Source organism: Dasypus novemcinctus, chromosome 11, assembly GCF_030445035.2.
Source record: "Dasypus novemcinctus isolate mDasNov1 chromosome 11, mDasNov1.1.hap2, whole genome shotgun sequence".
Taxonomy (NCBI): domain Eukaryota; kingdom Metazoa; phylum Chordata; class Mammalia; order Cingulata; family Dasypodidae; genus Dasypus; species Dasypus novemcinctus.
Genome location: NC_080683.1, coordinates 99,200,716 through 99,227,799, shown reverse-complemented (window position 1 = coordinate 99,227,799; position 27,084 = coordinate 99,200,716). Strand labels below are relative to the sequence as shown.

Sequence of the window (27,084 nt, the reverse complement as noted above, 5' to 3'; positions counted from 1 at the left end):
GGCACTGCAACACATGGAGAGCTGATGCAGCAAAATGATGCAACAAAAAGAGACACAGATTCCCGTGCCGCTGACAACAACAGAAGCAGACAAAGAAGAACATGCAGCAAATGGACACAGAGAACAGACAACGGGGGCGGGGGGGGGAGGGCAGAGAAATACATAAAAAATAAATCTTAAAAAAAAAAAGATTTTGCAGGTCAAATGTCAGTTTTACTAACACATAACCTATTTCTGGTTGTCTCCATATATGAGGAAGATGTAAAAACTATAAAACCAGGAAGCAGATTTGGCTCAATGGGTAGAGTGTCCGCTTACCACATGTGAGGTCCAGGGTTCAAACCCAGGCCTCCTGACCCATGTGATGAGTTGGCCCATGCACAGTGCTGATGTACATGTACCACGCAGGTGTGTCCCCCGTGTAGGGGAGCCCCACACGTAAGGAGTACACCTCATAAGGAGAGCCGCCCAGTGTGAAAAAAGTGCAGCCTGCCCAGGAGTGGCACCGCACACACAGAGAGCTGACACAGCAAGATGACACAACAAAAAGAGACACAGATTCCCGGTGCCGCTGACAAAAATATAGGTGGACACAGAAGAATGCACAGTGAATGGACACAGAGAGCAGTCAGCTGGGGGGAGGAGGGTGGGAAAGAGGAGAGAAATTAATTTAAATAATTAAAAAATTAAAATAAAAAGGAAACAAGGTGATAGTGTCACAGTTGAATATTAAAAATAAAATAAAAACTATAAAACCCCTGCATACAGTTATAATTAGAGTTAAATCTAAAAATTAGACCAGAGCTTCACATTTTCTGATTGGCCCAGTCTGTCTACCAGAAGGCCATTAAATTAAAAAATAAAATAAATTAAAATAAAACAAAAGTATTCCTAGACAGACTGTCAGAGTCTCAACAAATTCTTGCTTGATGTTATTAGGCATTGAAAGGCATGAGAGGAAAAGTATTCTATTCCTTAAATCTCTACCCTACAAACAGCTAAAAATATGCAAAATCTGATATTGATGAAAAATACATGTTAGTTGCTATAAATGGAAATGAGAGTTAAAAATAAAAGTAAGAGCACCATGTCCAAACCATCAATACAGCTTTGCCCGGACATATGGTTGTGTTTATGGTTTTGGGAGATACTAAAAATAACAATAAAGGGCACAAGACTTGTTTAAAGCATCATCTCTTAAAATGTGTAGTGTGTGAGGATAAATACAGACCGAATTTTATTTAATGTGACAAAAATATTTTCAGATACCTTTTTGTTATAAATTTGTCATCTAATTCCACTTACATCATTTTTGCCTGAAATATCACCTCACCACAAAGCACATTTTTAGGAATTATACAAGTTTTGTGACCACTTTTCAAGACGCAAGTTACTTTAAGTCCTCCGAATGTTGGAAATTCCCCAGAAGTCCTGGGGAAAATCTTAAAACCTTCATGTTCCTAATTTTTGAAAACATTTGCAACCTTAATGTAACGTGGCTTTTCAAATCAGTACCTGCTTTTAAAGGTCACCTTGAATTTAGCCCCAAATGGAGAGGATGGTTAAAAGTATTTTTTAAGCGAAAAACAAAAACCTGATTTTATACCTGAACTGATCATTGGCTATCTAACGCTGTGCTAGACTGATGACAACTTGAAAGATTGAGCTTTTTCTTTAAATAATAATTTACTTCGAAGACAAATGTGCCAGTAAACCAACCCACTTCCCCAAGGCACACACAAGCTGTAATTCCTTTGATTTGTTAACTCACTAACTACACTTTTCTCTTTTCTATCAGAATTAAGTATTTTTCTTACTAGGTTAGTGTTATTTTATATGATCAGATAACCACATTGAAATTTTTCGTAAGTTTAGTACTTTTAATACATTATAGCTTCCTTAACACCCTTTCCTGCGTCCATAATAGCTAATCATCATGTAGCATCATCAATTTATAGGCAAAGCTTGGCTATAATGCTCATGAAAAATGACTGGCCAAATGCCAAGTGGCTTCTTCCTTCCCACATCTGCTACACTTGGAGCTTTAGATAACCATCACCTATAATTCTTAGACTCTTTAATTACAAAGTGCTGCAAATCCTCCAGACAAGTGAGGACGAGAATAAAGATGGAAATTAAAAGCAATTTTTAAATAGTTTTCAAAAACACTCAGTAATTACAAAGGTTAAATATCTACTAGATTATTCCAGAGTTACTAATGAAATGTTGAACCTGGCACCTTTTCGTTAAAAGGTAAATATCTGGGTAAATATTACCTTTGTTAAAAGGTTAAAAAAAACGGGGGGGGGGGTGTTGATACTACAAATTAGCAAACAAAATCTAACAAATGTTTTAAATGTTGGGGGGGGGGAGAAAGGAAAACTATATCATTGAAAATCCTTGTTAACTTCAATTTTATATTAAGGATGAAGGATGAGGAACAAATTACAGAATTGAAACTTCAGTTGTCAACAGAATGTGAGAAGAAAGTATGTTTTTTAAGTTGTCATGAATCAGAAAATTTTGGTGAGAGGTTAAAGTTGGAGAAGAAATATGTGATTAATAGGTAGAAACTGACAGAAATATCCTCAGTTGCATTATAGTTTATTGTATCTTCTGTCATTTTTTTATTTAAAAATTTTAAGCTATAAAATGATAAATTTAAAATATTTCAAATATACAGAAAGTAATTAACAGGCAAACCTCTGTTACACTTTTTACTTACATTGAATTATAGATGACAGGATGCTGGATATAGTTACATTTAACTTCCAGATTACTTTAGTCTCACTGAAATTTGAAACGCATAAATGGAAGGTGATTCCCCCTAAATATTTTTAAATTACCTGCTCCCAAAAAGGCAGTCTTTGACAAGCTTGACCAAAATACAGGAAACTGTCTGAGAAGAGCACTGTCTTTAACTACTTCTCTGGTAGTGTCTATTTATCCTTGAATAGATCTTTAAGTAGTAACTAGCTTGGATGATTATGAATTAACATACCAAAGAATTATTAAGGTCAATTTAATTCCAGTTGCTCTGAGCTCAGGAAAACTTTAACTTGAGCTACACTAAAGTCTTTAAAGGCAATAGCAGATTCTGGAACTCTGGCTGGAGTTGAGATTCCAACTTTTTGTTTAAGGAATATCAACATTTAAACTTTTACCCTCAAGTGTTCTTTGAGTTAACCTCAAATGCAGTCACTTTCTCACAGTATTGCACTTAGGGTTGCTTTGAACTTCTGTAGGAAGGGTTTATAAATTAGTTGACTGTGTTCAGAATTCATAAATATGCCTGAATATCTACAATATATAATTCTGACCAAACTTTTTCAAAGCAGAAAGCAGTCTTACTCTTCTCTTCATTGACTTTTTGTTTGTTTGGTTTTTTGAGGTACCAGGGCCAGGGAGTGAACCCCAGACTTCGTGTGTGGGAAGTCAGTGCTCAGCCACTGAAGCCACATTTGCTCCCTGTTCACTGAATTTTTCCCTACCCCCCTCGCCCTACCCCCTCCCTCTACCCTGCCCTGCTGTTTTTGCTGTCTGTGTCAATTTGCTGTGTGATCTTCTGCATCTATTTCTCTTTTTGTCTTCTTTTCTCATCTTTCTCCTCTAGGATTCAAAGGGATTTGATCCTGGGGATCTTTGATATGGAGAGAGGTTCCCTGTCAATTGCACCACCTCAGTTCCTGGTCTCTGCTGCACCAGACTCTCCCCTTCGTCTCTCTCAGCTTGCCTTACGGGTACTCAGCTCACCACGCGGGCATTTGTGTGGGCACTTGGCTCACCACGTGGGGCACTGGCTCGCCGTGCAGGAACGCTTTCTCTACTTTTTCACCAGGAGGCCCCAGGGATGAACCCAGCTTTCATTGACTTAAAAGAAAACATCCCCTATGGCTTTTGCTACCTTAGCAATTAAAAACAATCTTATTCTAGATGTTAGTTTTGATGAACAGTTTTGTAAAGAGTAACTGACTGGCCAAGGACTCCAGCCCAAAAGCCAGACCAAGCCCCACTTTGTTCCATCTCACATGGGGGCAGAGAGCTCACGGTATTAAATAGTATTTGGCTTCTAAAGGTTTGCCTTCCAAAGTGGATGCCTCATACTGTTTTTAAATTCAACAGGAAGGTGTGTGGGCATTGAAATTACTCTACACGTCATAGCCTAAATAAGCATTTGATCGTTTGAAAGAAACATCCGGTGACCAGAAGAAATCATCTCACTTGGAATTTGAATACCTTTGAAGAACTGGAGACAAACCTTAGGTTTTTCCCCCTACAAATTAGCTTTTTTTTATATGATACTCTTCCTTTTCTAGTCTTCCTGAAGCAGTGTTTCTGGGCTTTTTGTTCCATGCCTGCTCTTAAGTTCTGAAAATTGCCAGCTGCAAATTCTGACATGCCAACGGCTCAGCTATATTTTACCCATTGAGAAAAGGTGAAAACAGAATCTTGGAGCTAGAAAGGATTATAAACATGTTTCTACACTCTTGGTGTGCTGTTTATAAAGAGAGCTCGCTTTAAGACTTTAATAAGCCCCTAAACTTCATTATTTTGTTCAGCCTCCAAGTGGAAAGCACAGCTGTTTTTGGCATGTTGGAATTTGAAATTTAGAATTTTTAGGAGAGGCAGTGTGTGGGCAAGGAACTAACCCGACCGAGCTGGTTGGAGCATCAGCAATTTTCACGAAACAAGGTAAAAGAAAGGCCCTTGTCCTGGTAGCTTAATGAAAAGCTATCACTTTGGTAGCTCGGGCACAACACGGAGAACCAAATAAGGGAATTGGACTTAGTATCTAATGACATTTCTCTGCCGCTTTTAAAAATAGACAAAGTTTGTGTGTAAAATTCTGAAGTAACACAATGGTAATATAAAATATGTGACTATTAATGAAAAGCTAGGAAATTTCATACAAAAGCAGAGGCTTTCCTTCAAATTTGTTTCTTATTCTTACAAAATAAGAAGTAACCAGTAGAATCTAAGACTGGAAAGGACTTTGAAAAGTTCCTTTTCCCTATTCCTCTTTCTGACAGTTCTCTCCCCCATTACCACCATAAAGCGTTTTGTTTTAATAAATTAATTCATTTCTTCAGCTGTGCTGGCTACATTTCAAATACTCAATAGCCACACATGTGGCCAGTGGCTATCTGACTGAAAAGAATAAAACATTTCCACCACAGAAAATTCTATAGGACAACACTGCTCCTAGAAAATTCAAAAATTTCCAATTTGCTAAAGCATAGAATTTTACGCAAAATGTATCTGGGGAGTATCTAATAAATACTTGTGGAATGCAACTATTGCATCACTTTCTCATAATTTTTAAATAAAGTTCAGTTTAATTCTTAGAGAAAACATGCAATTAGAAAAGCAAAATGAATGGAGTATCATTTTTAAAACTTCTGGATACACAATGCAAGCTTCCTGGGGCCAGGACTGTATGGGTGTTCTATGGCTCCCACTACCAAGAATAGTGCCTGATGGGTGGTAGGTATTTGAAACAATATTTCCTCCTGAGCATTAGGACTTCTCTGGTGTGTTGGAGAATGAGACATGAGATTTGACTTTCCATATTACACATTTCTGTAGCTTCTTAAAAAAAAAAATTGTACAAGTATGGTATATCCAAACACTTTTTAAAAAAAAAAACCCTTAATCTGGTAAATATTTAAGATGGACTATAAGGTAATTTCTGACAGATTAACTTTCTCCCCAGTCCCCCACATATACCTGTAATTTATTTTCTATACCTCCACCCTGTCAGTCCGTGGTTTCTTTACTTTTTCATCCACACCCATGTACCCTGCTCGGGACACATACTAGTAAATCTTTCTCTAGTCTCTATGGTAAATAGGAAAATACAAACACATACACACTATGTACACTGAGAAAACTTCCTTCTCTCATCTGATTCTCAATCAGCCCAATGATACTTGAAGACATGTTGACTCTACCCATTATATTGACTGGCCAGGAAACAGGTTGAGATAATCCCTTGACTTTATACCCTACTTACATCTTCATGCTCTGTCCCCCAAAAGCAGCAACTGGACCAGGTTTTTGTAAATTATGACTACTTTATGCATCAGTAATTTTCAAGAAGATTACGTTTTTAAACTGCCTAACCATATTAATTGCCCAGGATTGTTCTACTTCCTTTGAGTGGTTGACTTTGCCTAGGGTGGAATGTTTAAGGTCTTACTTTGTCTTTTCAGACTGTCGTGGAATAGATCATAGGTCTATTTCATTGTTTTGCCACTGGACATGATTAAACTCAAATTGACCCTTTTTTTAATCTTCTGGAGGCTCACAGCTTAAAATTTTTAGTTTTTTTCAGATAAAATATGGATTTTAAAATATGGAATGCTTATCCTTGCACAGGGAGCTAATCTTCTATCATTCCAATTTTAGTGTATGTGCTGCAAAAGCGCAATTTGAACCTTATCTTCCAGTGCTCACTTCTGTCTTGTGTAAGTGTACTACATTATCATCTTACCTTAAACCCTATCTCATTAAAGTTATATTCCAAATCCAAAACACTTGTACATCTAAAAATTAAAACTGATGTTACTCTGAAACTAGCTGATTACTGTACTTTTTTTTTTTTTTTTTTTTAAAGATTTATTTATTTATTTATTTAATTCCCCTCCCCTCCCCCGGTTGTCTGTTTTCTGTGTCTTTTTGCTGCGTCTTGTTTCTTTGTCCGCTTCTGTTGTCGTCAGCCGCACGGGAAGTGTGGGCGGCGCCATTCCTCGGCAGGCTGCTCCCTCCTTCGCGCTGGGCGGCTCTCCTTATGGGTGCACTCCTTGCACGTGGGGCTCCCCCACGCGGGGGACACCCCTGCGTGGCAGGGCACTCCTTGCGCGCATCAGCACTGCGCATGGGCCAGCTCCACACGGGTCAAGGAGGCTCGGGGCTTGAACCGCGGACCTCCCATGTGGTAGACGGACGCCCTAACCACTGGGCCAAAGTCCGTTTCCCGATTACTGTACTTTTAAGACTCCTGAAAATGTGGATCTCTTTGCTCAAGTCCTCATAAACAGAAATGTCTTTGCTAAACTTGAGTAGTTAAAAGCTGAAGAAAAAAAAAATCGCACAGAAGAGGCTATCTTTATACTAAATTAAATTTTATTGAAGAACATTCTCCAGAACACATGATCTGATGGACTACATTAGATGCAATGAAGCTGAACATGACAGTAGCTTATCATGGAATGTCAAACAAATTAGTATCTCATTGTACAAAATGTTTCTGTAGCTGATCTGCAGGAAGTAAAACATATTCAGTATTTTCACCAATCACCTGTGTTGAGTTTAAAAATGTACTTGGAGAAACTGGTAGATTTCTTTAGCATATATTTCAAATAAATTAGTTACATGTGTACGATGAAACCTCTTTCAACCTCTCTTGCATTGTAAATAAAACTGTAGTGCAAACATCAAAGTTGCTGATCACTCCTAAAGACTATCAAACTCATAATAGAACAAGTTCTGGATTAATGTGTATTAAGTAGGACAAAACCCAAGAACACCAGTTACTACAAAATCCATGTAGGCACACATAATAGTCCATTCTAAGCATTTCTTCTAAATCTCTCACATTAATGACTAAAGCCTGTTTACAGTACTAAAATTCTATCATTCAAGCATCAATGATTACATTTCAGAAAAAAGAAATCATCCATGTCAAGCAATAGCATCATTGCTATATTCTAAAAAAAGAGAAAAAAAGGGGAAAAAAAGGGATCCTAATCAACTAAATCAATATCCGTAGTAGGATACATGAGGAAAACCCTTTGGGGGGGGAGGGGAGTGTGCATTTACTTGCACAGCAGTAATTATATAATGTAAACACCATATTGGCCCACACTACAAAAATCCATGAGAAGGTTCAAATTTGAACACTGTGTGTGCATTATTTTCAAATCTGTGTGGGTTTATACTGCATCTGCTTGTACCAATATACCACAAATGAGACACACCTCTTCCACACACAAACACACATACAAGTGATTGTTAAATATTGAGCATGGCTTGCTTCCCTGACTCGAACTCAAAAAATGTTAAGTGACATCCACACTACTTTAAAAATGCTCAGAGAAATCACTAAATGAATGTGAATAATAGTTAAGGAATGATGACAGGAAGGGATGGTAATGGTATGATGACGCATGTGGATGTGAAACACAGACTGTGCCTATAACTGGCTGAGATCTGGAAGAGCGTGGAAAGTTTGTGGGCCTTGTCTGAACATTTAGCCAATACCAAGAATAAAAATTATAGTAGCACAAGTCCATTGACACCTGGAGGGTCGGAGATAGAAAGCTTACCTTCAAAGTGCAAACTTTAACAATGGAATGTTTTTAGCAGGGACATAGGACAATCCGCCTTTTCTTGTTGAAAAAAAAAAAGTTTAGTATTTGTTTCCTGGCAAAAGTTATCTTGGTTCATGGCAAAACAACTATCACCCACACTTTCACATACACATAAATCATTCTAAAACCATTCTAGCAGGTGGTGGGATGAGGTGCAGGGGAAAAGAAGCCCTTACCTATGGATCACCTAACACAATTTTTATTTAAAGTTTAAGTTCTTTAAATCACCTACTTTAAATAGCAACATGTACCTCCCTTAAATCTTCCCTGTCCACCCGCTTATCCCAGACACCCCCAGTGAACCCCTATATTCTAATGTCTTTGTGTGTTCTAAAGCCTCTGCCCGAGGCTGTTGAGTACCACCCTCCACTGGAACAAAATTAACACCTCAGGTGCCCTTTCCACAGCACCTTTTTTTTTCTTTTTCTTTTCTTTTAAATTTTCTCTACTGCTGAGCCAAATTTTGATGCTCTGGAGTGTGTATCTAGCTAGATCTCCAGGTCATCAGGCCGAGGCCTGCTGCTGGCACGACTGCTGGCTCTGCTGGAAGGCCGCTGGTCCACCAAGGTCAGTGGCTGTAGTTCATGCCCAGCAGCAACTAGTTTTTTAGAATTCTGGTTATCATCAGGGAAATCAAAAGGCTGTGCGTGGGAGTTAGAGATGGTGCTTCCTGCCTGCCCCATTCGATTTTGCTCCGCACTATAATTCGCCCAGTTTTGCTCACTTGCTTGCTTGTTGTAATTGCGGCAGGAAGAATTGTTTCTGTCTCCAGTCACCAGCTTGTACCCGGGAGGAGACATGGGCGAGAGTGGAGCAGTGGGTGAGGAGCAGCCATTAAAATAAGCATATTTTTGAGATCCACAGTCTTTGGCAGGGCTCAGTGGGCCGGTGGTAGCGTGGTAAGGATCAGTTTTCCCCTTCACCCGATCCTTAACGCCCTTGAAGAAGACGTAGAAGAGTTCGATGATGTTCAAGGCCAGAGACACCAAGGACACGACCAGCATGAAGATGATGAAGATGGTTTTCTCTGTGGGGCGAGAGAGGAAGCAATCTACCTGATGTGGGCAGGGAGCGCGTTTGCAAGTGTAGACTGCACTCAGGCTGAATCCATAGATGTACCACTGGATCAGCAAGAAGGCCACCTCGAAGATAGACTTGAAAAGGATGCTGATGATGTAAGTCCGCAGCAAGCCGCCTCGCATTTTCACCTTCCCATGCTCTTCAATCCCATACTTGAACTTCTTTATTTCAATTTGCTTCAAGTGCATGTCCACATTGGCACCATCAGTCTGAGCAACTTTGAGTTCCTCTTCTTTCTTGTTCAATTTCTCTTCTTTTCGCATCACATAGAAGACGTGGGCCAGGTACAAGAGGGTGGGTACAGACACAAATATGATCTGCAGGACCCAGAAACGCACGTGAGAGATTGGGAAGGACTTGTCATAGCAGACGTTTTCACAACCAGGTTGTTGAGTGTTGCAGCGAAAGGCAGACTGCTCATCACCCCAGGCTGACTCAACCGCTGTCCCCAGGAGAAGGATCCGGAAAATGAAAAGAACTGAGAGCCACACCTTCCCTCCAGCCGTGGAGTAGGCTTGAACCTTGTCAAGGAGTTTGCCTAAGGCACTCCAGTCACCCATGTTGCCTGGGTGCCCGTCTGCAAAGAAACAAAAAAAGGACTACTAAATGATCATAGATTTCAAATATCAGTTTGCTAGCACTCTTCCAAAAAACAAACAAAAAAACAAGAACCAAGTGCAAACTCTTTCTGTCCCCTCCTCCTCCCCCCCCCCAAAAGATCTCACAAATCTCTCAAGATAAAGTAGGAGTCTGTGGCAGAGAGTGAACTGCAATTTGAAGCCGCAAAGATGTGTTACTTGTTCAACCACTGACTTGCCATGTGACTTGAGAAGCTGTCTGCACTAAGTGCCTGTGATATTTTATCAGTCTGATAAATGAGGACAGTTCTTGCCTGGTAGGCCTGTGTCTGGGATATATGCTTAAGAACAATGCTGATGTGTATTATTCAAAGCTAAGGTATCTTAAGAATTAAGGCAAGAATACACACAACCTCAATTGCCAAACCACGATCCTATTATATATTATCACTTTATTCCTAGTTCTCTGAAATGCTTCCCATTGGTGTATCAAGTATATTTTGTGCATTCTCTGTAACAGTCCTTTACATGTCTGTTCTTAAGTATAGCAACACATATGGTCCAGTAGTCTGTCTTGTGTCAAAGAAAAAAACGTACTGAAATATTCCATTGACAGGGCATTATTATGCAGGAAACTAACTTCAAAAACAAAGACTATGCACATCACATCATGGAGAAATGGAATTTGTCTCAATACTAATTATAGTATGATAAATATTCTCAGCCTGTACAACTGATTTAGTTTGGTGCCTTGAGTCTAGGACATCCCCATTACTGGGATGAGAAGAAAGCCAAAATCTGTAGGGCTGATGGGAGCCCCAGAGCTATTTTATCTAGTCAAATTTATACTTTAATTGGCAATAATCCACTTAATGGATAAAAAACTGAGTTCCGAAGGGTATAGGAACTATTTAGCTATCAGTAGAGCCAAAAGAAGACTCGAGAGCTCACGAGCCCCAGGCTTTCAAGGTATCACACTGGTTTTTAAATTATAATAAAAATGGGTAAAAGCTAGAAATGTTTCCAGCCTTTGATATATAATACATTTTAGCCAGGGCTGGAAGTCAGGAGAAATGAGTAACATGCCATGTACCAAGCATAAAGAACATGGACTCATTTTCAGCAGAGTAGTAATTGGAGGGTTTGTGAAAAGGATAAAGTAGTCTAAGATTATTTAATAATTAAAAACAAAGCACAGACTTCCCAGGAGCACAGCAATGAATTTTAAACAGTGTAACTAAAAGTAGGATCACATGGGTTTCTTAGAAACATGTTCATAATCTGAATCTAAAGGAGTTTCTCATGGAGTTTAACTATGAGCAGCATTCTCTTTGTGGGATGTAAATGAAATCCAGGAGAATATTCCTCCCCACAATGCAACATTATATTTCTGGCTATAGAGGCCATGAGAAAATGAAACGGAATGGAAATCTGGCCTGGAACTTCCTAGATGGAACCAAGAAATGGCTAATCGATAAAACAAAGGTATGCCCCAGCCATCTAAATTAGCAGCCGATGGACATCTTGGTAAAGAGCCCAGAGATTGGCTGGACAGGTCACATAATAATAATAAAAAAGGAAGCCTCCCTTCTTTTAGGGCAACGATAACTGAATTTTTGGAGCCCTATCAATAGACAGTTTCTATGTGATGATGTGTAAATTGGCCCCAATTCTGTTTGTAGAGAATTCCAATATTTTGGCAGTGTCATCTGCTTTTGCTCAGAGATACATATTCCAATTGTGAGGGGAAACACAAGCAACAAAAACCAAGTAAATCAAGTACAAAATGATAAACTGCTTGTATACATCAACACATCCCTGCAACAGTAGAGCTCAAGACAGACTTAGCATGTTTAAAAATGTAGCTGGACAGAAGTTATCATTTCAGGCAGTGTCTCATCATCATTCTAAGTAAAATATGTGTAGATGCCATCATTCTAAGTAAAATATGTGTAGATGCTTTTGGCAATTGATTACAAAGTTTCTTTACATCCTCCGGGAAATAAACTTTGACTTTCGTATAATTCTGAGATCCCACTGCCCCATAGGGTCAGGGCAGGAGTGGTGAGGTAAGGGCCAGGCTGCCCACCCCCATCTCACCCCCTTCCTCCCTTGCAGCTGCTGGTGATGAGGGTTTTCAGAGTTTTCTTTGCAGTGAAAACCTTTTCAGCAGAAGATATCTTATATGAAAGCTCAGTATGTAAACCTGATCAAAGGAGAGTTTCCTTGGTTGCAGTAGAGGAACAAGGCCCTGCCTTTCTAAAGCTTTCTGCTGTAAGCCACCTCCTCAGAAAAGCCTTCATGGATAACCCACTAGATTACTCCCCACCATCCTATTATTCTCTAGAACAGAATCTCCCTCTATACTGTGAGCATCAGGAGGGGAGAGACAAGTCTGTTTTGTTTACTGTTGTACATCTAGTGCTTCCAGAACTACCTGGCATTTGCTAAGTGCCCAATTAAATATCTGTTAAAAGAATCAAGGAGTAAATATAATAGTTTATTAAATGGGCCATCGGGCAGTTTTCAATGCACTAATTCTTTATTACTACACCAGCAATCTAATTACAAAATTGTTTTTTCTTTAACCACCCATGCAGCCATCATTTGTATTAATGAGTTAAATGCTTTTTCATCTAAACAAGATAGGAATTCTTCAATTGGACACCTAGAATCCTCTAATATATAGACACCTGCCATCACCACTACCATAGAGACCATCAGATAATGTTTAATGCAATGGCGCACAATGTTTGGGTCTCAAGAAGGGGTAACAAAAAGTTACCTTTTCTGGGTGTTAGTTCATGCTGTTATGAATCAGAAGTTCTTATCAACAGGTTGTCTCCCACCCCCACTAATATTTTCATTTTTCTAAGAAGTCTTCATTGAAGACTGAGGTGGCTACAAGTAAAGGCTTCCAAATTGGAATTCTGCATGCCGACCAAAGTCTAAGTTAATGGGCTGTGAAAATTTCTCATTAGGAGCAGAGGCTTGACAGCAGCAGAGCACCATTTCTCCTGCCTTCTATGTTCCATATAAGAGAGCTCTTTTGGCCCCTAGGCTAAATGGCAAAAGTCATGTATGAATTGTCAGAAGTCCCTCTTGTCCCTTCCCAATGGTTCCTGAGCTGCATCACAATCAATGGGCAGAATTTGTTAAAAAAACAAATACCCCAGGTGATTCTGAAGTAAGGTTTTGGAGAAGCAGGCAAATAAAAATTCACTGGCATTTTTGGTGTGCTGTTTTGTTCAAAATATTCAAGAGTGGGGAAATGCCAGGAGAGCAGAAAGGAACGGAAAGTATCCAAAAAGGCCATGGCGCTCTAGATGAGAGCATTTGCTCCTGGGGCATCTGGGAGCTGAGCTCACCCTTGGCTCAGCGGCCCCTTGTCACTCCCTTCACCTCCCACTTCTGCTGCTCCCTGAAATGTCCCGAATATAAAATGTCAAATTAAAAATTATCTGTAACTGTCCCCTTTGCCAGTCCTTAAAAACAAATCACCATGCCAAAGCTGTAGTCAAGTCTCTCCATGTTATTTATATGCTAATACTTCCAGGAGAATTCACCATGATCCCTGCTCTAACCTCAATCTCTCTCTTTAGACTTCCTGTCACTAACTCAGTCATCCTGCTTGCCCATCTACAGGTTACTCTCCAAGCAGAGTCAATCTAAAAAAAACCCCCAAAATCTAAGCCCATCATCCCTCAGCTCCATCCATCCCTCCACGTGGCAGACTTTCTTCTTTGAGGTCTCCTGCTCAGATTCCACCTCACCAGTAACTTCCCTGACCATCAAATACGAAAAAGCAATACACCTCCCCAGGCCTGTCACTCCCCCTCCTTCTGTTTTACTTGTTTACTGTTTGTCTCCCTCCATAAACAGGATTTATCACTATCTGTCTTCCATGATTAGAATGTAAGCGCCATAGGAATTTGTTTTGTCTACTGCTGAAAAGACTTGCTCAATAAATACCTGATGAATGAATAAAACAGTGTCTGTATGAAAAAAATACTGGAGACAAAAAAAGGACCAAGTTTTATCTGTTTTTTTTTGTTGTTGTTGTTGTTTGTTTGTTTTTTTTACATAATCCTAGGGATTCTTTTAAATGTAGTGAATATTCACGTCATAGGACTCTTAAAATCCCAAACCTCTAAAGTTCCAAATTAATTGAAAAGGGGACTTTCACATTAAAAGTGGTAGTGTCAGCCTTTCATATTGCATTGACTGTTAAATTTTCAAATGACTTGAGCAGGCAGTATTAACCGAATTAAGAAAAAGAGCTCTTCAATAAAGAGTTTCCTAAATTAAATCAAGACTGTAATAATCTGGGGGTCTTTTGAAGAACCTGATCAGGTATCATGAATGTTTCTTGAGTTATGTTGCTACAGGTTAAGAAAAACAAAACAATGTAAAACTTGTGTTTTCTGCCCAATCTGCAGTATTGTTAACTCTGATTGTTCCACGTGATTTTATTGCAGCCCCAGACACTACTACAAGAGAAGCCTATTTAACCTTGGATTTATTTTGAGAGAGTAAGGTTGGAGCTCCAAAGGGGAGAGCAGCTGAAATTAACCCTGATTAATATAACACATCTCCATATAGTCTGAGTCTACATGGGCAGGTGAATGATTTGAGTCAGAGATCATGGAAAATATTCCCTGACTAAATAACCCAGTTCATCACATCATGCTCAACCTTTGTTTCCTTATGCGTGGATAGTTAGCCTAACTCTGTGGTGGTGCACCAAATACACTGCTCATAAATATCAATTCTATTTAAAATCCTGCCTCACTGCTTTCTGATTACTTTGTAAAGAATGACATCCTTAAAATTTCTTCAGCATTGAAGAGAATAGAATAAAGCTTTTTTTGGAGGAAAAACACGCTAATAAGTCATTCTTTCCCTGGCTTTCACTCCTTTACACAGTCAGCCTATACTGGTCTCCAATGAATAGTGAGATGGGATGGGAATTCAAGGAGTGGGGGGACACAACCCCATCAAAAGGCAGGATGATGCCTCCAATAAGAGGCAATTCCTTCCCTAGTACAATAGCTATTACAGAACAAACTCACTAAGGCTTTAGGAGTGCTGGAAGAAAAACCCAAGCAATTCTGCAGTAGTTAGAAGCTTCAAGTTAAAGCCATATAGTTCATTTATGATCTGATGGACTTTAAGCCTATTTCCTTTGAACAGACTGGTTACTTTGTCATTACAGAAATACACCTTTAGGGCTCATTCTATCTTATGAGCTAGCTCATGCTGATAAATCTCTTTAGCTCTTACTTTTCAAAAGATCTTGAGCTATTTATTTTTAAATTTTGGCTTCTTTTCTTTAGCAAAAATGATTAAAACATTCCTAAAGGTGACCAAAATTAGTTGTCACGGTGATCTTTTTAATGAGTACAACATTATTATTTTCACAATTCCATAGCAGATTTATGGGAAGGAATTCACTATCAACTGATCATGAAGAGTGTCTGCCTGTCTTTGTGTACCTATTTGGAGGCTACTCTCCCAAATCTCCTATAGACTGTATCTTGTCCAGTACAACTACTTAAAAAAAAGACCTCATTTTCTATATTGCTGTGAATCTTAAGTATTCCATAAAACACATTTTTCTATGAATTATTTAGGTAGCTATGGATGTGAAAATTAGGGAATTTTATAAAGCTATTGATATATGGAAAAAAAACATGGTTTTAAATCATTGAATTTTGGCAATAGATGGTCTGTACAAACAGCCAAAATGATGAGTTTGGACAGTTGGGCGAAGTGGAAAACTTGAGCAGTTAGCCCCTTCTCAAAACAAACAAACAAAAACACTCCCAGGAGAAGCTTTGGGTGATTTTTTCCCTTTTTCTTTCGTTTAACAAATCAATTTTATTGATACATATTAATAAAGCATACGACTCATCCAAAGTGTATAATCAATGGTATGTGGTATAATTTCATAGCTAAACATTCATCACAAACGTTATTAGAGCATTTTCATTATCTCAACAATAATAATAATAAAAACATAAAACGCGAGGTATTTCCTTCTCTCTACAGGGGTGAAGTGGTATTTGTATGGATAAGCCCAGCCACATCTCTGCAAACTAAGGAGATCCCTGAAGCAAAGTCAGAGCCACAGGAAGGGCGGGTAGAAGATATTAATCATTAGTGAACTTCCAATCATTCCTTCCCCCAAGGTATCATATATAAAGGCTCTGAGGCTCATACCAAGGTACTTCTGGATAACATCCATGATTCCCACAACAGACAGTAGAGGAACCCCCCCATAAGGACAAGGAACTGAGTGAAGGGAGTGGAGGGGCAGCTGTGTAATAGACCTCAAGCTGCAACAAAAACATGCAGAATGTCTAACAGTGAAACAAGCAGGAGCAAGCACTACCACTGCATTTTCCAGGCAGAGGACAGCAACTAAACCGACACATCGAAAAGTACAATATATCCATCCATGCACTGGGAGAACCTGTTGGTTCAGGAGCGTTGGTCCAGAATTCCACACACTGCCGGGACAGAATTTGCCTCCAAGGATCCTTGGTCTCCTTTTCGGCTCAATGCGGCCTATCCGAAGATAGGGATATCCTATAATCTATTCTCTAAATCGCCACAGGACCCGCTAGACTGGGTTCAAGTGTGCCTGATTTTTCCAAAGTGAGAATCAGCATCTCCCATTACTGACTTGGTTCGGAGAGCAAAAGAAATTCCACACAAGTTGAAATAGAGCCGGGCTATTTCATCACATTTTATAGGTTTCTCCCCCTCCTCTCCCCACTTGTACTTCTAGAGCGAAGGAGAGGCACGCCTTAGGGGGAAGATGGATAAGTTGGTCCAGGAAAGCTTATCTTCAACTTTATCAGAGATGCTCGGCAAATATTTGATTGGTAACTCAGATGAAAGCGTGGCCGACTTGCTACTTGGAAGCCAAGGCCCGGGATTCCGAACCCTGAATCAAATACTGATTTGCATTTGGACGCGTCATTACCTCCGGCTTTATTTCATTAAGGAGCTTTTACCGTCTACCACTCCCCCTCCCTTATACTCCCCTCTCAGCGTCAGCCTCATTCTCGGGAAGTTTCGAGAAACTTTCAGGAGAGTTACAAGTGCAATTTAAGCACAACAATTTCCAAAGGATTCACGTTTCTTTACCACCGTTTATATTATAGCGCTGCATCCAGCAAGGAAAAAAAAAAAAAAAGGACGGTGCGGACGGGGAGGGGGTGCAAAGGGGTGGGTAATTAGATTGACAAATTTCATTAATCACTTGCTACTCTACCATTTGGCTCCTAGCCCACCTCCTCTCTTCCCCCCCGCTTCCTTTCCGGCGTCAGAACCCGGATCTGCGCACAGTTTGACTTGTAAGGATTTAAGGAAACATCTCAAAACCCCACGGGCCGGGGTAGCGCAGGAGTCCAGGGCGAAGGCGGCGGATGCTAAGATGGCAGGAGGCGCCCCGCGCGCGCCGGCCCCAGGCCTCTGGCCTCTGCACGTTTCATTTTTAATTGCTTTTTCAGCATACTCTGGTGCAAAAACTTCAAACTGCAGGGTCACACCAAGAATTCAAACCAATTATTTTAGTCTGTGGATGGAGGCAGAACAGAGAAAAACTCCCTACCGGACAGGAAACGCATTCATGGCTCACAGAATGTGTTACCAATAAAAGCATTTAAGAAATTGAATCCTCTTAACAAATCAGTGTAACCTTTGACTACGTGCAAGTACTCTGGCAGCTCAAACCCTTAAAAACGTAGCCAGGCATACACTGTTTTCTAAACGTCTGTTCTTTAATACTCTGTAAGTAACCACCACCTACTCAAGGGACTTCATCTCCTGAATTGCCAACTTATTCGAGAAAAAGCTTGCTCTCCCGAGGGTCTCAAAGCTTCCCGTAGTGGCTGCTAACACAAAGTAACTGTGCATTCTTGCTTTAAAAATGCTTAATATTACAACTCTTGAGTTTCATACCTTTTCGTTTAATGGGAAGAATGTCTAGGAAGAGACCACGTGGGAAGTCAAGTAACCACAAGGTTTTAACAAAGCACTTTGTCAAGAGGTTTGCATTGCAAGGTTATATTGCACATCAATCAAGGTTTCCATATGGAAAAACAAAACAAAACCAAAAAACCACAAAGTGTAGAATTCTATCGCAAGCACACTAAAGCGAATTTGCATTTTGATTTTTAGAGCTGCTGTCAGTCAATTCCCAACTCTGCCCCCCCACCCCCAAACAAATGACTAAGCACCTAGACTCTTACTGATAACAAAAGTTATGTTCTAAGAAAATTATATTCTTAAATGCAGAATCAAATATCCAATAAACTAGTTCTTTATTGTAATCGCAAAGATCTGGACCTTATTTTACCTGTTGCATCAGTAACAGAAACTTTTAATAGTCAAAATAAACGTTCAGTTTTAACTTTAAACCTATAGAAACACTTTCTAAGTCCATCACTCCATTTACAGTATCCTAAATCAAAGTTACATTTTACCACACTTAAAAACTTTCGAAAAGTTTACTTGTAGAAAAAGAAACTAATAGGTAAAGTGTTTTAAAACTTACTCTTTCGCTTAAAAGAAGTGAAGCAGGCACGCCAAGTGATTGAGCTCCTTGGAGGATGAAGTAAAATGAAAAATTAAGTTCAGGCACTCAGACCTGTCTATTTAAAGTTTAAAAGTCTGCTGCTGTTTGGTACTTTCCTCACTCCTTCCCCCTAATGAAAGAAAAGTGCTGATACCTCGTAAAAGCTTTTTTCTAACTTGGAGTGCAGAGCTTTTAAAAGTTTCAAGCCACTGACTCAACCAGGAGGAGGGGCTAGAAGAAAGGGGAGGGGAAAGGAGAGGCGGGGAGGAGAGTGGAGCGGACGCTGGAGAACGTGGAAAGGAGCAGCGAAGAGGATATAAAGTTGCGGTTTAAATTTGCTGACAAGAAAAAAACGAAATGACATTAGAGACGTGACTGCCACGACGTGGAGTTAGTCCTTCCACATAACAATGACTGGGTTTTGGTCTTTGTTTCACCAGAAGTCTAGGGGAAATTTTAAAACTGTATATTTTATAATCATACAACCTTTTCTTTAAAAGAAAAGGAACATATTTTAGAATGTATAAACATAGTGGGAAAGGATATAGCCAGTGCAAAATGGTTTCATCTTGGACAAGGTGTGTGAAGTTAAAGGTGGGTGTGAGTGAATTATTTGATGATCTAATTCCTTTCCCCATAATTTAAGCAGACAATTAACAAAGGAAATGTTGAGGACCGGAGTGAGACCTTTCCAAAAAGAACACACAGGGTTGAATATCCATCTCAATCTACCCATCAGCCCCTTGACCACTTTGAATTTTTACTCTTTCCTTCATTTTAGTAAAACTATCATATATATAAATAAAATCAGTTTTGTTGCAGTATGATCTCAGCCCTTATACATGGCGACACACTTGAAACCAAATCTGTATGGCGAAATGGAATATTTTTATTGACTGCAGAATGAAATTGCCTGATACATTAAGTTGTCCTTAAGGGGGGTCCCAAAATGATAGGCTCCTCCCTGAGAGCAACTCCCCCCTAAACCCTCAGGAGAGTTTTCTGCCAAATGACAGTAAAGCTGTGTGTATGATCTTTATGTGCTTCTCCATGGCTTCTGCCCTGTCTTTTTTTCAGGACTCCGCATTAGGGTTTTTGATGGCCTGAGTCATGTGGCCTCATTCTTAGAGTAGGCCGCTGCTTGAGGGATCCCGAGATGCCACAGCCAGGGCTGTGGTAGGACAATTCCCCATAAACAGAGTTCAGTGACGCTCCTGAGATGGGGCAGGGAAACCTTTCGGCCATTATTCGCTGGAAAGAAAGCAACTCATCCAGCCTTCATTTTCCTAACCCTTTTCTTACTAATACAAATACCAGAGAAAAGAAGAATTGCAAGTATTTCCTGGTAGATACTTTTCACTAAATATACTTTCACTGAAATGGCTAAGGAAACATCTTCTGAAATACCAGTTCTTAGACATGATTTTGCTCCCTCATTTGCTGGCTTTACTATTCCCAAGAGGACTTTTTTTTTTTTAAATGAAGGAAGGGGGAAATAGGTTTTATGGAAGTAAAACTGTAACCTGACTTTCAGGTCTTGAAACTCAGCAACCCATACATGTTGGTTTTGTGTTTTATATTGTCCTTTCCTTCAAAAATTTCTACTTGTTTTGTACTAACTAAAATGTATTTCATTGGATTCAGAACACATTCACAAAAAGGTGATTTATTCTTTTCATTTTAAGAAAATGTTTCTCCCCTTTTTAAAAAAGAGTAGCCTTTGCCTCATTTAGTTTGCATAATGATTTGATTTACTTTTGTAAAATTATGTTTCTTGTACATATTACTGATACTATCAGTTTTATTAAACGGATTCCTAAGATGCTAATTTAGAACTAATCATATGAAGAAAACGTGTCATTGGATATTTTATAATAGGGTTTTAAAGCGAAAATTGTATTTATTTTTAATTGCTTTGTTAGGTCTATAAAGGATATTGATGTTTAAGTATTTTAACCTATACCTATATACCAACTGGAAAGAGAACTAAGAGCCAAAGAGAGTCATCATCAGAGCATGGACCACTAATTAAATAATTAATTTTCTTAACATGTGGAATATACTGTGTCTTCTATTTCTAAAATGATTTACCCATGATCATTTTTAGAAGATGAAGACTTTCTATGTGACCTTCTCCTCTTTTAGAATAATGGCACCAAAATGTGATCCTCTGAGAAACAGCCAAAACCGGGCTAGGTTAACGAGAATGGCCTCCCTGTAGGACTTTTTCTTTTTAATTTTTAAGGACTTTGAATGCCTATCTTACTCAAACTCTGGTGGATTATTCTCATTTTAATGAGTACCATAAACATTTAAACAGAACTGACAATTGTAGATTAGAGGCTAGTTAGAGATAAGAATTAAATGGGGAGTACAGGAGAGAAGGGCTATAGAAACTGATTTTGGAGTTTTGATTGGGAAAATACTGATGATACTAACATATAAGCAAAAGGAAGTCAGGGGAGGGTACTGATTTACAGAAACAGATCATGATTTCAATTTGGAATATTTTTGTATTGAAGACTGAAACATCTATCTAGAGATATATGATTGATGACTTAAAATGTGGACTGTGCAGTTTCAGGTTAAAATTGCTATAAACATTGGGATTATATCCAAAGAATGGATAGTTGAAGCCACAGGTACAGAAGAAATTACTAAGAGATGATTTAGAAGGTGAGTCAGAAAGAGCACTCAGCTTTAGGGGATTTTCCCATTTCATGCATACAAAGAAAAAAGATGAGGAGATGGCGCAGTGTAAGGAAAAGTTCATGTAAAATGACTTCATGTGGGCTTATGTGTAAAGGAAAAATCACAGGGGAGTCATTAGCTTTGAAAATAGGAGAGTTATTCTTTAATATAAGAATGAATGCAGAAGAAAAATATATTTTGAGGTAGAGAGTTGGACATTAGGAAACCAGGGTTTGAAGATAACTTCTCACATAAAATAGCTAAGGTTATCCGCTGCACCTGAGTTAAGAGTGAGTTAAACAGAGTTGACAAAGTCTGCAATATCTCCTGGGGAATTCAAAGGCAGCCATTGAAGAGTAAAAGGATTATCCTGAGATCGGGAGAGCTAAGGATGGTCTAGTAATCAAACAAGTTGGCATTGTCATTTAGATTACCTTCATTAGCATCAGAATCGGTGAATTTCCTTTTTATTTCCATTTTACTTTTTATTTGACAGCAATATAAGAGTAAAAGTTAATTTGGAGCTCAATAAAAATGAAAGCTTAGAAATGTACTCAAACTGGTCAAGCCAGCCAGAAAATGTGTTCTTCTTAATATGACTCTTTGTTGTTCAATTATATTTCCCTCACAGTAGTGAAGATTTCCTACCATATTACAGACTTGTGCAAAATAATCCTTTTCCAATAGGTATTCTTCTGGGATCTGACAATTTGCTTCTTAACTAAGGAGTTTCACTTACCTGAAACTTACTTCCCATTTATTATTAGCATTCTGTCATCCCTGAGAGTGATTTAAGGATCAAAGCTAGGCTTGAATGTGGTAAAATTTAAATTCATTTCTGCAGCTCGCTTTTATCTCCAAGCGGGTCTTACTGTAAGGCTACACACAAAAAAGTGTTTGTCGAGGGAATATTTTGTTATATTTTGTTTTGTTTAATGGGAAAGATTTCTATCCCGTGGATAAATGTGTCTTTGGCGCCACCTTCTGTACGGAGTGAAAATGAACATCCTAAGAAGTAACTGGGAAGTCATTTGATACTTTAATATTTGTTTTTTTAATTTTACCTTTTTATGAAGCTTGGTTAATTTTTATAATTATTTATGAATATTTACTTTAATTCTTTCAGCAAATATTTATTATGTCTCAGGAACTGTGCTAATAGCACAGTTGTTAAATTATGTAGTGAAGACAAAAACAGTATCAGGGTTGAACATTCAGCTTTAGGGTTTGAGCGTTAACTAATTGAATTTTGAAAAAGCAAGCAAATAACAGTAGAGGAAAGAATAACTTTTTTTGGTTGTTTTCTTTTTAAAGAACATGCTCTTTTTTTCTGATTCCATGGAGGGGCGGGGATGCTATTTTAAGCATCCTATTATTACTATGCCCTCTTTGAAAAAAAAAAAGACCAGAGGCAAAGCAAGAGGTTTCTGCATATATTTTACACATACATTAGCTTTGGTTGTATAAAGAGACACTGTAAATAAGACCTACAGGTTGACAGTCCAAGTAAAATTGGCCTGTTTGTTCCAAGAATTTGTCTGCTAAAAACCATTGAGCAAAATAAGAAAAATTTTTTTAATCTTTTCTTAAATTGTAGACCAAATAAAATGAACATTATTTAAGTATTTAAAAGTTTGTCAGCAAAGCAGTTACCTCCTCAGCATGTTCACTGGCCTTTGTTTTGTGTGTATGGAATTGTACTAGGTGCAGTGGGAACTTGAAGTACTTTGCATTTCATAAGTGGAGGTGACACCTCTGGTGCAAAATTTTTACAACTTTAATCAAGTATAAGAACAAACATATAGCTAAAACAACAAAAGCATGAAAAAAATTATTTATATACTTGTTGAACTGAAGTCAAAGAAAAAGAAAAGACAGCATTGCTTCAGGAATCAGCTGAGATAAAAATTCCCACATGAGATATTTACATGCACCACTTAGCAAAGCTGTTAAAATGCCTTCTGTTGTATGTCTAAGTCTGTTTTGGCACACGGGAAGGAGGTGGCTATGCACAACTTTATATAGTACATGTCCTTTATGGACACCACCAAATTTAATAGAGTTTTCATTTAGTATAGCATGAGCCAACACAGTTATCTCTAAGAAATCATTCTTCATAGTAATGACAAGTTCTGTTATGTGTGGAAACAATTATAGCCCACATAAATCTAAGAAAAATAAAACGTAAAAGAATGCATTACACCTGTAAGAGTACCTCTAGTTTGCTTATTAATTATTATTAGCTATTGAAAACGGGTAGAACTTTAGCCTCAGGTAGGTACTGATTTTATAAAAGTGAGGAGCAAAACTTTTATAGGAGGTCATCACCTACAACAAAACACTGGAGGCTAGGGACAGCCCAATTTGAAGGCAGAACGTCTTCATCCACAAGATGTAACTTAAAGATAGCCGAGGCTCCTTCATACCAAAGCTATCCCTTCCCTACCCTGTCTTCACAGGGTCCCAACTCTGTTCTTTTTAGATGCTGAGATTACCACTTTGCAAGTTCTTTTAGGGCAGAAGTAGCAATAACCCAGATAAAACACTCCATTATAGTTATATACAGCCTCAGCCAAGAGATATCCTCTAAACCAACGGCTAGACCCAGGACCACTTTGATATAAAAAACCTGTTCATGCAAAAGCCTCTAAAGTATAGCCCATCCATGTAGGCTGAATGCTGTGAACTGCACCAAGGATAGCCTATTTCTAACATTCGTTATGCTGATTAACACACCACTAATTTCATCAGTGAAAATTCATACCTGATAGTAAGGATGCTAATTAGCAAAATGTCTGCTGTGTTTCAGGGACCTGGATTCGAAGATCACCCTCTCAGAGGTGTTCTTCTGATGTGTATATATTTTCTACCTACTCCTAGATTCTGTATTCTTGATTTACGTAAAAGATACCGATATTACCCCAATAAATCTATAGATTTCAATGCAATCCTAACCAAAATACCAGCAGACTTTTAAAAGATTCATCTTTTATTTTTGTGTATGAAAATCAAGCTGATTTTTTAAAAATTATATGGAAATGCAGAACATATAAAGCCAACACAACCTTGAAGAGGAAGAGCAAAACTGAAGGATCTATATTATAAGATTCAGTAATTAAAAGAACATTATTTGTGCAAGGATAGTTAAACTGACCAATGAAACAGAATGGGGACTTCAGAAAAAGAACCACACATACATGGGTCACCTGATTCATGACCAGTAAAACGGGAAAACAGACTACAAAAAGTACTAACTGGGAGTGGATATGGCTCAAGTGATTGAGTGCCTGCCTCCCACAAGGGAGGTCCTGGGTTCAGTTCCCACTGCCTCCTGAAAAAAACAAAAAAAACAACAACAAGCAAAACAAATGAAAAATCAACTCAGGAAAGCTGATGTGGCTCAGTGGTTGAGCACCAGCTTCCCACATATGAGGTCCCTGTCCCCAGTACCTAAAAATAAAACAAAAGACAAAACAAAAAATATATATATTTATAAAAGGGCTAACCATAAAGGAAAAAAGCATATGATAATTTAGATTAGATTAAGTGTATGGACTTCTCTTTATCAAAAGAAACCATTAAATTAATAAGAGGCAACCCGAAGGAAGAGAAGATATTCACAACATATGTACCTGACAAAGGTACTCATAGCAAGAAAATATAAACAATTCCTACAAGTTAATTTTTAAAAGTGACTTGTGGGAAATGGATGTGGTTCAACCAATAGGGCTCCCATCTACCATATAGGAGGTCCAGGTTTCGATGCCCAGGGCCTCCCCGTGAGAGCAAGCTAGCCCAGGTGGTGAGTTGGCCCACACAGAGTGATGGCTCACAGGGGAATGCCACCCCGTGCAGGAGTGCCATCCTACGCGGACAGCTGGTGCAGCAAGATGACACAACAAGAGACACTGAGGAGAGAAAATAAGAAGTCATAGCAAAACAGGGGAGGTGAGGTGGTGCAAGAAAATAATCTCCTCTCTCCCACTCCGGAAGGCCCCAGGATAGGTTCCTGGAGCTGCCTAATGAGAATACAAACAGACATAGAAGAACATACAGCAAATGGACACAGAGAGCAGACAAGGGGGAGAATGGGGGGGGGGGGGAGGGTGATAAATAAATAAAATAAGTCTTTATAAAAAAAATGACTTGTGCTAGAATGTTCAGAGGATTAATATTCATAAAATTGAAAAATGGAAAACTTCCCAAAGCCCATCAACAGTAGAAAAGGTAAAGTATTGTATATTCACAAAAGAGTATATCATACAATGATAATGAATAATCTACAACTGCCTGTAACAATATGGATAAAAAAGAAAGACTGAAAGACACCAGACACAAAGAAAAGTACGTTCTATGTGATTCACCTCAAAGGGGAAATAACAAAGACAAGGAGGCTCAAGCAAGGCTGCTTGAATGCTGGTAAAGACTTTCTTGATATGGGTGCTGGCTAAACAGAGGTATTCAATGATTTGCAAAAATTCTTCAGACCTACACACTTGGCTGTGTTTCTTTTTCTGCAGGTACGTTATACTTCACAAGGCTGGAATGAAAAAGAGGGAAAGAGAAGATATTAAAATCGAAGTGGTTAGCAACTCAGTGTCAAAGCAGATCTAACTCCTACCCTGGAATCTAGATCCCCTCACACCCAGAGGCCAAGGAGCAGGGTGAGGGCTGGACAGAGAGCTCTTTAGTACCAGAGCCACTTGATCTGGAGCTCGCGTTCAGGAAGAGCCTCAAACGTAGAGTTTAGATATTATTTCCAAAGAAGATTATACATATATGTAAGAGATACATTGACAATTTGAAAAGGGAAACTCATTTGATGATTTAGAATATATATAAAAAATACATATAATAGTATGGAATCGTCTTGCCTTATAATAAATTATTTAGTTAATTTTATGTTTTTAATGAATTTTATAATAATCATATGAATGGCAAAATAGTTAAAGTAAATATTTAAAATATACCAAACCTTTTACAATCTGGTTTTAGTATGTCTTCATTTTTATAATAAATACATTGAAAGCCTCCAAAAAATAAAGAGAAGTGAATCTGACAATCTAGCTCAGTTTATCAGAATTATCTATTCGTAAAACCACAGATAATACTAAAATAAATAATAGGCTTTCTGTAACTTTCTTGAATTGAAGAGGGGCTGGGGTGGTCCTCCCCTGGGCTCATTTGCTCTGCATGCAGACTAGACAGACACACCCAACTAAGCTAGGAAGGAAAATTGGCTTTATTTGCTGGTGGGAGACCAGAGATGTACAATCTCAAATCAGAATCCCTTATCAGCAGAAATTCTAATATTTTATAACATCAGGGTGTTAATGAATAATTGGGGTGGAGTTTGCACAGGTTCTTCCATTAATAAACACTAAAGGGCTGAACAGGATGTTGGGTGAATACCAAAGGGGATGAGTTACAAATTTACAATCCTTATCCAGACATCTGGGAGAGAGGGATACCAAAAACAAAGGTCAGCTACAGGGCTTTTCATATGGATATCAAACAGGAATGTGGAGTGGTCACCCTTTCAAAGGAAATGTTCATTTACAAAGGTCAGTTCCCTCTGGAATAATCATTATAATAGCAGGTAAAAGTGGCCATACTCAACTGTAAAATCCTCCTGGAATAATCATTACAATGGCAGGGTTTTAGTTGGAACTGACAGCATAAAAAGGGTGAAGTCAGTCTGGCTAGTTCAGTCATTTCGGATGTCAACCTTTGGCTATTTTATAATTTAGTGGAAGTAAAAAGGCATTTGTAATAT

At 38.6% G+C, this 27,084-nt stretch overlaps 1 protein-coding gene across 2 annotated transcripts in view; it reads right to left on the bottom strand.

The window, feature by feature from the left end:
* Positions 1-7,103: 7,103 nt before the first annotated feature.
* The window catches only part of GJA1 (gap junction protein alpha 1), a 35,923-nt gene continuing 15,942 nt past the window's right edge, over positions 7,104-27,084 (bottom strand). The window contains exons 1-2 of one of the 2 annotated variants that reach the window (XM_004469071.5): positions 18,597-18,830; positions 7,104-10,029 (exon numbers count right to left, since the gene is read on the bottom strand). In XM_004469071.5, coding sequence (XP_004469128.1) covers positions 8,861-10,012 — 1,152 coding nt within the window. In that variant the 5' untranslated portion in view covers positions 10,013-10,029; positions 18,597-18,830 and the 3' untranslated portion in view covers positions 7,104-8,860. Of the gene's footprint in view, positions 10,030-18,596; positions 18,831-27,084 lie in introns of those variants that run through there. The other variant, XM_023591895.3, reaches the window with a different exon arrangement.